Source organism: Triturus cristatus, chromosome 10, assembly GCF_964204655.1.
Source record: "Triturus cristatus chromosome 10, aTriCri1.1, whole genome shotgun sequence".
NCBI classification, from domain to species: Eukaryota; Metazoa; Chordata; class Amphibia; order Caudata; family Salamandridae; genus Triturus; species Triturus cristatus.
The window spans coordinates 948,172,520-948,186,829 of NC_140593.1; the positions used below are offsets into that span (position 1 = coordinate 948,172,520).

A 14,310-nucleotide genomic window follows, 5' to 3' on the forward strand; every position below is an offset into this window, starting at 1 on the left:
CTGGAATTTCAAGACACACCAAAAATCAGCTTGCGGTAACCCCCAGTTTGGGAACCGCTGCCTTAGGGTAATCCATGTTAGTGATGCAGTCTAGGACCCTGTTTACATTTCACTTCTAGATGTTGAGTTTTAGTATTTTTGTTTCTCTAATCAAAATGTGATGCTTGTATAGCTTATACTATGAAATCAGTCGTCTCTGGGTGCCTAGATATCTTCAAGCTCTTAGTGGGTGTGCAAAAACTGAGAGCTCTGGGGTTCAGGGTGAAAGCTGTGAGAGACTGCAATGAAAAGTGGTTTTAAAATGTCACACAATCGGCAATATAAGTGGCAGTCACATGACCGGCATGTTAAAATCCATGAAATGCAACACATACGCATTCTAAAAACTTGGCAGCTGAGATCAACCATGTGTGCTGGGCTTTTCGGTTTCCTTAGGCCCTTTATTTCTTTTCTTAAAAGGCCTCCTAGCATTCCCTGAACCGAACGCAGCTATGAAATATCCTCCCATTGTCATCGATGAAGCGTGTTTCACGTGCCTGACTTAAACATGGCCACGTCGGTAAATTGTTACGGACCCATACACCCAGTGGCTCCGTGAGTGCTGCAGACATCGCTTTTCCAGCCTCCTCACCTAACAAAGTCCCGATCACGTGGGCGGCTCCCTCATTCTGTCTCTCGTAGCTCTCAACGATTGAAGCCAACACCACAGGGTGTACCCGCACCACTGGTCCGTTCAGTACACCGGGTGCAGTTGCTGCTGGAACTGGCACCCTAGAGGCTGTGGATCCGGATGTCGGTGCAGTGGACGCCATTTTGGAAGGAAAGGACACGATAAAAGCGCGACTCTTGCGATAGGCTTAGTTAGGAACGTGACGCTCCGGACAGGAAGGCCAATTGGCTCATGCCAGTCGCTTACTTAAACGTCACCCTGACGGTATCTCAAGTGCTCCATGTTTTAGGGTGTATAGCATGTACTTTACCCAGTGTCAGAGCAATAGAAGACTACATTTTAGTTTACAATCCATTTTAAAGAGCAGAAAGATTTTAATATAAAGAAAAAATCCGCACAGCACGATAGCACATTTAAAAAAAAAAAAAAAGAAACGTTAGTTTGTTATTCGAAGAAGGCACAGTCAATAGCCACACGCGTCATGCATCCGCTTTTCAAAGCGTCAAATGAGGTTGATTTTTATTTTAATGTCCCTGTTCTTGCTTCATCGATTGTAGATGTAAATGATAGGATTGGTTTAGCGAAACTTTTCAGAAACTAGACAATGTGTATGTTTTTAGGGCTAGTGCGAGGCGGGTGAAGCCATATTAGGTGAAATTAAACACCGTTCTAGGCTCCTGCGACTGATGTATCTATAATCTATTCGTTGCATGCGGTCTAGTGATCAATGAACTACGTCCAACTATTGCATGCAGTCTAGTGTTTAATAAACCACGTCCAAATATAAGCGTCCTGGTCGACTCGAATCCCAAAGATGTGATAGGCTGAGGCACGTTAAATTGGAAGGCACTGTGAGAGCGATCTTGAAGAAGTTTGAAGAAAAAGAGAACTTCGATTAAAAAAAACAAAAAAAAAAAAAAAAATGTAATGGCGTTTGAGAGAGAACAGCAACAGCGAGGGTAGAGCACGGTATCTGAGCAGGTTTCAGTACGTGCGAAATCACACATTGGCCCACCAGTGGAGGAGTACATTCACAGCAGTTGCAGCATAACATTGCCCATGTTACCGGAGTAAAAGCAGCCCTGCCAAGTTTCCCAGGTCCAGATGCGTGATATAGTGCTCTAGTCCGGTTTTGTATTCCGCATGTCAATTCAACAGTGCCACTACAAAACCGTCTCCACACATAACAGAACTTATCATTCAGGATCAATAGCGGCGGTATTGTGAAGCCAGACGTCAGCGAACAAACCACCACCTACGCATACACCGCCCAAGGTGCACTCTTATGATACTCGAAATTCTACACGCCATCTGGACTACAAAATATATAGCGCGCGCTGCAACGCCAACAACAACTCTCTTTTAGAGCGTCCCAGTTGGACTGGCTCACATGACTGGTTTCTTATCTTTATGGGGCCATGTGTTTGGCCTCATAAAGATAAAAAAAACTTTTACGCCAGCAATAAGTCCGGGCAGCCAGTCCAACTGGGACGGCTCTAAAAGAGAAAAGTGTACGTCACTAGACGCTCTTTTCCAATGGCTGGCCACCGTTTAGCATAAACGGTGACACCAGCCAATGGAAAAGAGGGGCGGGGCTTAAAGCCCACTAGTGAAATCTCTTCAAATCATTCAATGTCTGCGCAGTCTTACGCCAGGCGAGACCTAAAAAGGTCCAACCACCCCCCCCCCCACCCCACCCCACGACTCTTAGTTACAGGTGAAACTCCCTTTGCAGGGCCCAGAAATTTTGAAGGTTCTGAGAGAATAAATTTGGATGTAGGAAAAAACCTCTTGCCCTTTGGAAGAGTCTATCTGTACATCCCACGTTCTGGCACGTGTATTTTAAAGGCATAAAACTAATTTTAAATGTGTCTTTTCTGATCTTTAAAGAAACACATTTACGTACAAACCTGGCCTTGTTAAAAATGTGTATGTGCAAGGATTTGCATAGACAAAGCTGATTTTCCGATACATTATTGACTATCATTTGTGTTATTAAAATGACTCCCAAACCTGAAGATGCTGGGTGACTATTTCTGCCTCCTTCTGTGGGTCTTTGTCTTATTCGAAAGGATCATGGTACATTTCCTGTTATGGGCAAATAATTTCGCTCAACTGGGTAGCTTACTCAGGCCTCTTCCAGCAGAATCTCAAACCTAGTTCTGTAATACCAGATAAGGCAGTTGGAAACCAAAGGATTTGGAAATTTAAGTTGTGAACCTTATTTTCCCACACCTAAAAGTCAAAAGTAAATATGCTTTCAATCTTTAAATCTTGCATTTATTCAAATTACTTAATCTAAATGGTTTTAAAATGCATTCTAATAATTACCTACATCCCTATTTTGGCCCTGGCATGGGTAAGACCAAATCAGAAATATCCAACATATAATGTTCACCTGGTTCCAGATAAAATGAAGCATGGAAAATATTGTATTTTAAGAGAACATGCACAAAACCTTACATCATACAAATATTATAGATGACAAGTACCAATGTATTTTCATTTGTTACAGATGAATAAATTTTTTTTTTACCTAAAGGAACTGTGGAGAACTGCCACCGCCCCCACATGTCAATGCCCGCTCCTTACGCAGACACCACCCTCTTGTTATGCGTCCTCACACTGTTTGATTTCTCTTCACTCATTCGTCCCACATCCCTTACTGCCAGTTTGAATGTTTTGTCGTCCTCTTCCTATACTAGTCTACTTGCCTACCTCTCCTCACCAAGCTCAACCCATTCCACTCTTACCACCACCTCCTCCTCATGATGGCCTACACTCTCAACATTTCCTAATGACAACCTCGAAGGTGCTGAGGTGTGGGGTCTTGGGTGAGGGGCCGTATTGGAACCGTGTCCCATTCTCAGGAGTGCTACGTGGCAGCAGCCCTGCTGGTGTTTGCACCAAAAGCACATACACTGATGATATTGATAGCCTTTATTTTACCACAATCATCCCATGTATTTATTTGTATTTATTTATTATACATTTTTACATAGCACTGCATATAATATTTTAGTTACTCCGGAGTGCTCAGTATGGATCAGGAAAAGTACAACAGGAGTAGATAAGAGTTCAGACCTCAGTCAGTGAAGGGGGATATTCTAGTCTGATATTCTTAATGAAAACTCACAAAAGTGGAGTTTGTTTTTTTGTTTAAAGTAGAACAATTCTATTTCAAAAATATTCTTGAAGCACATGAAGTTTGGTTCTTACCCTGGACTCTGCATTCCATAATCCAGGAGTGTGGACCGACTGTAATGGTCTTCCCACTGTTGTTTAGCTGTTTGAAGACTTTGGCTGACCGACTGAGCATTTATTGATTGCAGGGTCGTTTGGGGGCTAGGATGTGGGGATAAGTAAGAGCAGCAAGTTTCTCCATGTTCATTTGGCCGCTGCCCCAATATACTTTGTCAAATTCAAGGTTCACTCTGCTTTACACAGTCTTTTCCACCAGGAGCAAGTGAAGTGCTTTCAGGACAGGTTCCATATGGTCGCTCTTCAGGAACAGTCTGACAGCTTAGCATTTACACCCTTGCATACCATGAGACTAGTTATTAATAATCTAGGTGTGCCATCAACAATGCTCCTGTTAGGTCAACTCAGTGATTTGTTTGGAAGACTGGGTGAACTAATCCTTCTGGTCACAGGGCTATTGTGTGTTTGTAAGTTGTCTCAAAACATGCAGTACCCCGAGTCAGCAACTGAGCTTTAGCTTTAACAATAATGTATTGTATAATCATGATATAGTAATAAATATAGTAAAAACTAATTAATACAAAATGGGTATATCATTTCGTTCAGATGGCATTTTGCAAAATGTGTTCTTTCTTGTGCAATGGCTTACGTTTATAAACCAAAAAATTAAGAAAATTCTATTGATAAAAGATGTTCTGCTATCCTGTATTCCCACACTTTGTAAAAATTATATCCCACTTGTATGACTGGCCTATCACCTATCTCAATAAAGGCTCAATATGCAAGTTCGACACATCAAATTTTCTCTTTGAAAAAGAACCAGTTTTAGTGATGTGGGTAGCTTCATATTTGGGCCCGAACTCGACTACCTCCCAGGGAAACCTACCAAATCCAAGCCTTTCTGAAAACTGAATACTCACGGGTGACTAGCATGGATTCCACTACTTTATCTTACCCTTCTGTTCCCAATGGTGAGGTGAGAAAATTGGGGGTAAACACACCAGTACCCAATTGCGGTGGGGTGGGTTAAATGGTTTATTACGTGTTTTTGGGCGGGGCCCTCACCCTAAAACCTATTCCTGGTGTGTAGTCGTTGGATCCTCGCTTGGATCTAGTATAGAGAACTACAGCTGGAAAGAGGACATTGGTCAGAGGTATCCGCCTCGGGAACTGATCAAACTGAAGCAGACTGCTTTCAGTTTGAATTGTGTGATAAATCACACAAAGGAAAAAAACATAAATGCTAGGGTGCTAGGGAAACTCTTCTCTTGCGTCCTGATCTTATTTAAAAAAAGAAAAACCTTTAATTGCTTGCACCAGAAGCATTTTCTTGTTTAATGTGGAGGATAACATTGTAACGACTTTCACATCAATAAGGTAATGTGAAGGACGTAAACGTCTTGTCCTTAACATTTCGAGGGTTTAAGGAATGTAACTGTTGCAATGCCAAACTGTACAAACTTAACATATACGTTTTTGCATGAAGAAAGGGTCCCTGGTCACCGACTGCCATGTTAGATAAGTAAATCCCAAACCAAAAAATGGTGCTCACGTAACTTATATCCTTTGTGGCGTGGTGATGCATGCAAGCTCAAATATCACCGCGCATGCAGCACATATATGATGCGGCCAGTGGCTGCGTCTTTTTTTTTTTTTTTTCTTTACATTTTAAAAGAGAATTTTTATGGCCAGTGCTTTACAGCATTGACAAAAATGCCTTTTAGGAGTGCTGCAGAGCATCGTCAAACAGCATTGAACAAGCAAATCGGTCCGAACAGCGATACCTGTTGGCTGTGCCAATGCCGAACATCTTTCCTGACAGCTCTTTGGCAAATTTAACATATTTATTAAATGTCAGTGCTTTGGAGCTTAACTATGAACCTTGTACTTTCCTCTCTGCTGCTGTGGCTGTTTGCTTTTATTCAGGATTTAAAGGTCAACAAAATTGAAATTGCAGTGATTTGTAAATTAAGTCATTATATTCTTACTTTTATGAGTACATCGTTACACTTGCCCCTTTAGTGATCCAAGTTGTTGCGCAGACATTTTTGATATCTAAACCTTTAGAATTTGTTTCAAGTATCCTCTTCCTTCTAGTGAAGAACATTTTGTTTTAGTAGGTCTGTTTTGTATTTCAAAGTAATTGTGACTTGCCGAAAGAATTCTGTGTATTGAGGTAATTCGAAGCATCCTCATTATTTGCTTTCAGTAAATAAAATGGTTGTTGAATTTGACATGCATTTCTCACACCCTTTTTTTCTTGTTTTCTTGCAGTTGGCCGTATCATATTTCAACTGTTCTCTGATGTGTGTCAGAAAACGTGCAAAAACTTTCTGTACTTATGCACAGGTAAATGGTCATTAACTATACATTTTACTTGGCTTGGGCGCATTTTTGGATTTGATGTTTGTCAAGTCTTCCACCTTACGTACTACCTTAGTATCCGAAAATATTTAACAATCGTTTAGTGCCTTTTGAGAAAGTCTTTTTGTTGTTGTCTGTTCATTAGCTTCGTGAAAAGTCCCTAAAATTGCTTGAATGAAAACCCTCCACTACTTCTACAAAATTAGTATATATTATTAGGCAAGGGTGTGGCTTAGCGGCCAGAGCTGCTGACTCAAGAGCTGAGCATCTGGGTTCGAGTATCCGCATCTGCTCAACAACCTGTGATTCTGGGCAAATCACTTAATCTCCCCGTGCCCATGTACAGCACCTGGATACTCTCATGGGTTATAAGCCGCACCATATAAATCTACAAATTTAATTTAGTTTTATAGAAAGTTGTGAAACTTAAACCATGGCACTGTTCTCTGAAGTATGGAAACATCATCCACTTTAAATGTAGTTTAAGCTCTTTAGACAGTATTTTGGAGGTCTTAGTGAACATTAATTTAATCGTTGAAGGTCCTTAACCACCACCATTCTAAAAGGTGGTACTTGCTGCTTGACATGCAGTGGCCTGCCAGCATCATGTAAAGCATACCATTCACCCTGAAGTTGAGGCTAGCCAAACTCTTTTTCACCTCAGTATTAGCAAATTGGAGTATGTGCTCTCAAAGGTTCATTCTTCCCTGTAATCCTCATATGATCATTAAAGTGAAATAGCCATCGCATAAAGACATAATTCTACCCCTCACATAAAATCTAATATACTGGGCAGTGAACCCCAAACATTTGAAACCACTTAAAAAGGCAGCCAACATTTCAGAATGGCGAAATGGTGGTCTCCTTGAACAGAGGTCTGAGCTTCTTTCATTCTTTTTTTTTTTATTTTTTTTATTTTATTGGGTTTCATAAAACAACCCATAGCAACAGAAGTACATCAGTTCAATACACAGAAATATTCACAGTCCTTACATTGCACACACTAGTATTATTTCACTTTTTTTCTTTTTTTTAAACTTGATTTGAGAGGACATGTAACAAACCTCTCCAATCCTCTTGTTCCATCTTTGGTTGTAGGGATTTCAAAGATGATCTCACACTGCTGGGTCCTACATGGAGTTGAGAATGTTGTTTTTTTCACTCTGTTCAGCTATCATCTGTTGACTAGTCTGACTGCCCCATGAAGCCGCATAATTTGCATACTTGAAGGAGTCTGAGAATACTTGCTTCCTCTGAACCGCCCCCCCCCCGCCCCGACACCAAAAAACAGACCAATTCAAACAGAAGAGCAGCAGGAATTGTACAGCGCTATAAGCTAGAGTTTTTTTAAAAAGGAAAATGAACGTTCAAGCTTATTAGTCTTCTGCATTTTAGGACACCTCATTCATGGAGGATATGTATGTATGTATATGGTATATCTATAGTGTGAACCTAGCCAAAACGCAGCAGAGTGCTGGTCAAAGAGGAGCATAAACCCAGTGAGTAAGAGGAGAAGAAGCTGGGCGGTGGGTGGTTCATGCATTGTGGTGTAGTGTCCTTTTGAAGAGTTGATTCTCCAACTCTTTCCTAAATTGGAGCAGCGTTGTGGTTGCCATGATAAATACAGGGATGCTATTATAAATCCTGGGTGCATAGATGGAAAAAGCCTGCTATGCTTGTGTATGGAAACATGTATAATTTGATTATATGTTTATATTTAGATATGTGCATTTCTTTCTTCAGCTGTATATGCTACTTATGGTTTAAAAATTTAAAGATATTCTTATAGGTCTGCTGAACAAATGTATATATTACTAATGATTACAATATATGTATTTTATGCCTAACATGTCTATAGGTCACTGCATTAGTTTACATATGATTTATTTGATTATATGCCTGTGGGTTTCAAATAGTTTTTTTTTTTTTATCCATCACAATGTGTGATAAGTTGTTATTTGATTATGCTTATGAGTCTTTTATCTATCACAATGTGTAACTATGATAAAAACTGTATCTATACATGCTTCACTATTAAATATTGGGAAAAATATAATATAAATAATTTTTAAAAAGCAAAATGATAAATTTAAATTTTTTAAAATATGTATAAAAATAAATTGGCTTTATTTACAGCAACACTTAAAAGGCTGAGTTTCTAAATATTTTTCCGTACATGTACATATGGGACTTTGTATAAATACAACTTTTTTTCTCTTTATTGTTTTCCATATACATGTATACCTTTTTATGTAGTTATGTATCTATATATTTAGCACTTTACCCCCACTGTAGGAAAAAAACCTTTTACTCGCTCAAACACACTACACTGTCTCATCCTATACCTCTTTCTGTAAATCCTCTACTTCCACTATCTGACTCATCCTAAACCTCATTCTGCTACTATGTTCTCTTCCAATTTCATTCAATTGCTTTTTAAGCCTATCTAGGAGTATGCCAACAGATCACTGACATTACAATTGCATATGGTCCTGATTTCAGACTTCCTGTCTATTACATGACTTCACTAATGTACTTGGTACTGTACCCATAACCTGTACCTGTATAATGTATTTGTTATGTTATTGGAAAAGCAATAAATAAAATCGAAATAAAAAAATAAAAAAAGTTACTAGACCTCCATGTCTAGTAACTTGATAATTCTACTCAACCTACCTGTAATGTACTTGACCCATGAACTGGTCTCAAATTCTGTGATTCTAGGCAAATATTTTGTCTTACGGAGCTGCCTTTTTCTTTATTATCCCATAAGAGAGCACCTTCAAATTTTCAAGTTCACAATTTCTGCTGTACAAAAACATTTTTTTTTTTAATTTACTAGACTAAATGTTTGCTCCATGTATGAAAGAATCGAGCCCATACATAGGGTACACATGATCCCTGGCTTGCCTCTTAGTTCACTAATAGCATTGTCATCTAGGCAGGAGCAGTAATAATTCCCATTTCAGGTTTAAACACTTACTTTTCATAAAATGTTACTAAATCATGGTTTGGTAGTGCACTGTCATTTACAGATAGCATATTTTCCATTGAAATGACCCCAAAACTTCCCCACTAAAATGTAGTTTTACTGGTAATAGCACATAAGCAATGTCTGGAATTTGGGTTTCGGCACAAATATTTTAAATTTGCACATCACCAAGTAAAGTGTTCTAATTTGTTTTGATCCTATAAAAATATTTTTTTCACCACAAAATTCCAAAAATGTGTCTTCATAACTAGTGAAATATATTCGAAATGTTTGAACAGTTCACTTGGCTATTTGTGTTTTGGAAAAAAGCCTGACATCTTACAGCCTTTCATTTCACATGCTTTGCCCAGTTCGATTTTCACACAGTTCACTTTATGAAATCCTCTAACTTCAGTCACTTAAATAAATGTAAATGTAAGAAGACAATCTGCCTTTTGACCCCTGTCTCTGAAAGCCAGCAAATGTTACAAGGTAATATGATTTAAAGGCATCTTTATTGCTCTTTCACTTTGTAAGCAATAAAGATGCCTTTAAATTGTGTTATCTTGTCACATTTGCTACACTTTCAGAGATGAAGGTCAAAAGTCAGTTTGTCTTCCTACATTTACTTTTTTGTTCTGTGACTGAAGTTCTAGGATTTTCATCTTGATAGAAAGGGCGGGGAGTCCCTAAAAATAGCTTGTCCTGATTAAATCTTGCTCAACAATGCAAGTGGGTTCCAGAGTGGCATCATTTAGGTCCTCCAAAGGCATAAAACCTCTTTTATCCTCTTGATTGTTTCAGAACTTCAGGTGAACATGCTCACCTACCTTCCTTCAAGCACCAGGATGGAGAACCTGTGCAACATCTCTAGACTATTACTGGAGAAGCCCATTTCTTCCAAAATGCACCTCTCTTGCCCACTCTTCTCTTGGCCCTTCTTATCCGCTTACTTTCCCTGATGGTGATAATCATGCATCATAGTTATGCCAAAAAAGTAAATGCTTCCCTTACTGACTTTAAGTGTTGGCTTACCTTGATGGGATTATCCTCAGCTGGTATTTCGGTCGGTTTGCTTGATCCTGCGTATTGGCTGTGGTCAGGAATTCTACCAGAGCATTTCATGTCCAGGACAGATCCAGTAAGTGGTCAGAAGGGCTTAACAGTTCCCCAGGGTACTTATTATCTCATTAGACTATTAGTGCATACTTCTTGCATGAGGGACAAGCCAGGTTTTCCAGTATTCCCAGACATTGAATTTCTACTTCAATGCACTGTGTGTATTGCAGAAGTACCACCTGGTCTTCTTATGCTGGGACGTTAAGAGCGTCTTGCTAAGAGTGTCCTTAACGAGTTCTTCTCAGCAAGTGATGATGGTAATGCCTTGTGAATTGCAGGACTGACCTCTAGGTTGTCCTTAAATGAAACTGCACCTCTAGTTAATTAAAGCCCTAATATTAAATGTATGTAGTACGTCAATCTGCATCAAGAGGCTTCTGATCGTGATGGGCAACATGGAAGATAAGTTAACATTCACCCAATCTTACATTTCCTCAGCAGATTTGTTGAATCTCAAAATAAGCTCAGCATCTTCAGGATAAGAGAATACCTTAAATCTCCGGTAGTTTTAGTCGGGATGCTGCCTTCTGTAACCATGGAAAGAAATGCATTGCCAGGTTTTAACAGAATATTTTGCTCACTGGGTGAGTGCCCAAGCTTTTACTGCTTGGTATTCTTCTGAGAGTGATGGATCTATGGAGTGCATTTTGTTAACAGTTGTTCTCCCTGCAACAGTTGCCCTCATGGTAACCAAAACGATCTCTGAGATCCAGAGATGACTGGTGCTCTTTGTTCTTTGCATTAAAGCTTAAAATTGAAACCAGGGCAATCCATTTTTCATACTCCTGCCTTAGAGGATGGCAACATGTTTTGGTACTGATTTTTTTTTCTTATTTTATTTGTTGTTTTACATGTTTCATAGGAGCCAACGCTGGCTAGTATTTTATAAAAATTCATGTTTTAGCGATAGCCCTTGTCATGTAGAGAACTAATCCTTTCTGATAATTTCCACTCTACAAAAATCTCCCTCCTGTTGCCCACCTCCAATTCCTTCACCCCTTCTGTGTTTTAACTCCATATCCAGCCTTCCAACTTTCTAAGTGAATCACAGCCTGGTGGTTGTTTTTATTGTCTGAGACGTAACATTTATGCAGCATTGTTAGTTTAAGCTAGATTTGAATTAGCATTGCATTCACTAGCACTGTGTTGAAGTGTGTTGGCTATGTAATTGTTTCGACCGGAGCCCATGGCTTTCTCAATAAATGCCCACATTTTTGTGTATTTCCCATTTGCAGGTGAAAAAGGAATGGGAAAGACAACTGGAAAAAAGCTATGCTACAAAGGCTCTACTTTTCACCGTGTTGTTAAAAACTTTATGATTCAGGGTGGGGACTTCAGTGAAGGTAATGTCCAAAATGCTCATTTTGGTAATGTTTATTGCTACGTTTTTTATATATATTCAGGGATTACAATTACTAAATCTAATGAGATTGTTAAGCACCTGTTGGCTTCATGTTGGAACAGTACTTTGTATAATATGCGTAAAGGTCTCAGAAATGTTGTCTACTTGAATTAATTTTGCCCATCAGAAGCCTATATTTTTTGAAAAGGGTGTGTATGCAAACTGCAAATCTAACACCTGCCTGAATAAAATCACACATATCTACTTATAAAGCACTTAAACATTTTTGGTGGAAAATGCCACCTTAGAACGTTTGGTCCTCATGTACAAAGGCTTCTGATAAGGGACTTCTAACACTAGATTCCTCACTGTGTGAATTTCCAAAGGTGCCAGACTGGATCTGGAAACTTTCCATCAATTCCCTGAATCAGATCCGTGGTCCGATATGACATCTGGCCTCCATTTGTTTGTCAAAGGCGCATGTGACAGTTCCTTTCTTTCCACACGGATCCAAAGCTTGCAGTGTTGTCTTCTGACAGACTTTTCCCTCAGAAAGATTTATTTTTTGTACCCAAAAAGCTCAACAGTAGTGCAGATATGGGCCCTAAAACACCAACATTTAAGCAGTGCTGCGATTGTTACAGACAGATGTGGGTGACGAGCACTTGTGATGTCTCTGCCTTTGATACCTCTGCGCCCGCACAACTGAGTCGTGTCCTTGCTGTGCGAAGAAGAATTGCAACACCATTTGCGACCGCAAAGCCAAATTTCCTGTCGGTAAACTCTGAATGAAGTAATGGTCCTGGTAAGGGCATAGATGCGCTCTTGTTCCCAAGCATGTCTGCACACGTGAATGTTTGAAGTTGCGGGTTTCGGTTAAGTCGAGGAAATCCCACAAAAAATAGGAATTCAAAGCATTGTGCCATCTCACCCCACCATTTGCATCATTTGGAGTCACGCGATGCTCCAGGTATCTCCAGGCTGCTGAGCTATTCCGCTGAACGGACTCCAGCAGTGTTTGCTTTCTGGCTTCCCCTGCAGTGGACTGCTACAGTAGATGAGCTTTGTAGGTTGAAAGAGGCTGCAGAGGAAACATTTGGTACTCCACCCGATCCTACTTGAGCGGCTCCAGGCACCAAGGATCCAAGTTGGCTGTCAGTTGGGAAACTATCAACAGAACCGTACTCTATGCCAACCGTGCCACTTGACCTATTGCTGAGTTCGGCACTTTCCTCGAGCATAGCACCACTGACTCCAGCAAAATGTTCGGCACCCTCCACAGCACTTTGACTGTGGCACTCCATCCAGCACATGAAGAATGCTTAATACCTTTTAATGAGGCTCTCATTGATGTGCTGGTGGACATCTGAGCGAAATAATCATCTTGCCCTCCAGTAAACAGACTAGTGGTGAGATAACATAGGCCTGCACCTGAATACCCTGGCTTCCTGCTCCAGCATCCTACCAGAGAGTTTGGTGGTACAGGCATCCTCCAGCCACCCGCACCCTAATTCATTCCTACCACCCCACCCGACACTTTTGCAAAGTAGGTGTTTTTCTGCACCAGTCTTGCCCTTAGGTCAATCCATGCCTCCTGGGCAGGTACTGACACACATTGTGGGACAGGGTGGTGGACATTTTTCCTGTTGTCTCTGAAGAGATTAAACAGACCCTCCAATGACTGATTTTGAAGATTTGGCAAAATCTTCTCAGGTATGGCCTCGACCGTCTGCCTGGGTAGGGCCATTGGGACCAGCGTGGTACTTCACTGCCACACCTGGATTCGCTCCTCAGACTTTTCATCAGATGTGGATCAAGCCAATATGGACATGCCCTTTGGTGGTCGAAAATATTTGCAGCAAAGGTTGAATCTACCCTAGAGAGAGATAGAGAGCAAGGCCACCACCTTCCCTCTAGGCCTAGCTCTGCCGCTCGGCAGTTCCAAAGCAACAGCACCCCTTTGGAAGTTTTTGTAGGGGATATCAACAGAGGCAGTGCCCATACCTGGCCCAACAGCAACAGGCCTCTTTCTCATTTTGAGGGAGAGACCAGGGAGCATGCTGACAGAATCCAGGACCCCTGGGGTAACGCTGTAGCCAATCCCCAACCCCACCCTTGCAGCTAAACCATTTTAATGTTCTTGGAGGCACAAGATTACTCGTAAGCGGAAGAGTCACTTTTTACCTCCCTGGATGCTGGAGCATCACGTTAGACCACCAAAATGTGCTCCAGATCATGGAAAACTGGTATGCCCTACTCTTCCTTTCCTAACACCTTGAACATTCCACCTACATGGTAACGCATCCCAGAGGACCACTTGTCCATACTCTGCTGAGATATTTAGATTCTCTTGGCCAAGGGAGCGATAGAGATGGTGCTGGCATCCAAGATCAGGACTGGTTGCTACTCCCATACTTTTGTGGTGCCGAAAAAGGATGGAGGCCTTTGCCCCATTGTAGACCTTCACCCTCTGAACTTCCTTCCCCATAAGGACAACTTCAAGATGCTCACCGGACTCAAGTTCTGTCTGTCCTGGATCCAAAAGACTGGATGGTAATGCTGCACTTGCAGGTCGCATATTTACGCATCCCCGCCATACAGTCAGCAGACGTTACCTACGGTTTTAGGTAGACCAAGAGTAGT

The 14,310-nt window shown here is 40.8% G+C and overlaps 1 protein-coding gene across 5 annotated transcripts in view; it reads left to right on the forward strand.

Annotated features, from left to right (window-relative positions):
- NKTR (natural killer cell triggering receptor) overlaps positions 1 to 14,310 on the forward strand; it is a 376,878-nt gene that overhangs the window by 74,810 nt on the left and 287,758 nt on the right. For 4 of the 5 annotated variants that reach the window (XM_085628781.1, XM_085628782.1, XM_085628783.1 and 1 more), the window contains exons 3-4: positions 6,146 to 6,220; positions 11,561 to 11,668. In XM_085628781.1, the coding sequence (XP_085484907.1) occupies positions 6,146 to 6,220; positions 11,561 to 11,668 (183 nt within the window). Of the gene's footprint in view, positions 1 to 6,145; positions 6,221 to 11,560; positions 11,669 to 14,310 lie in introns of those variants that run through there. The other variant, XM_085628785.1, reaches the window with a different exon arrangement.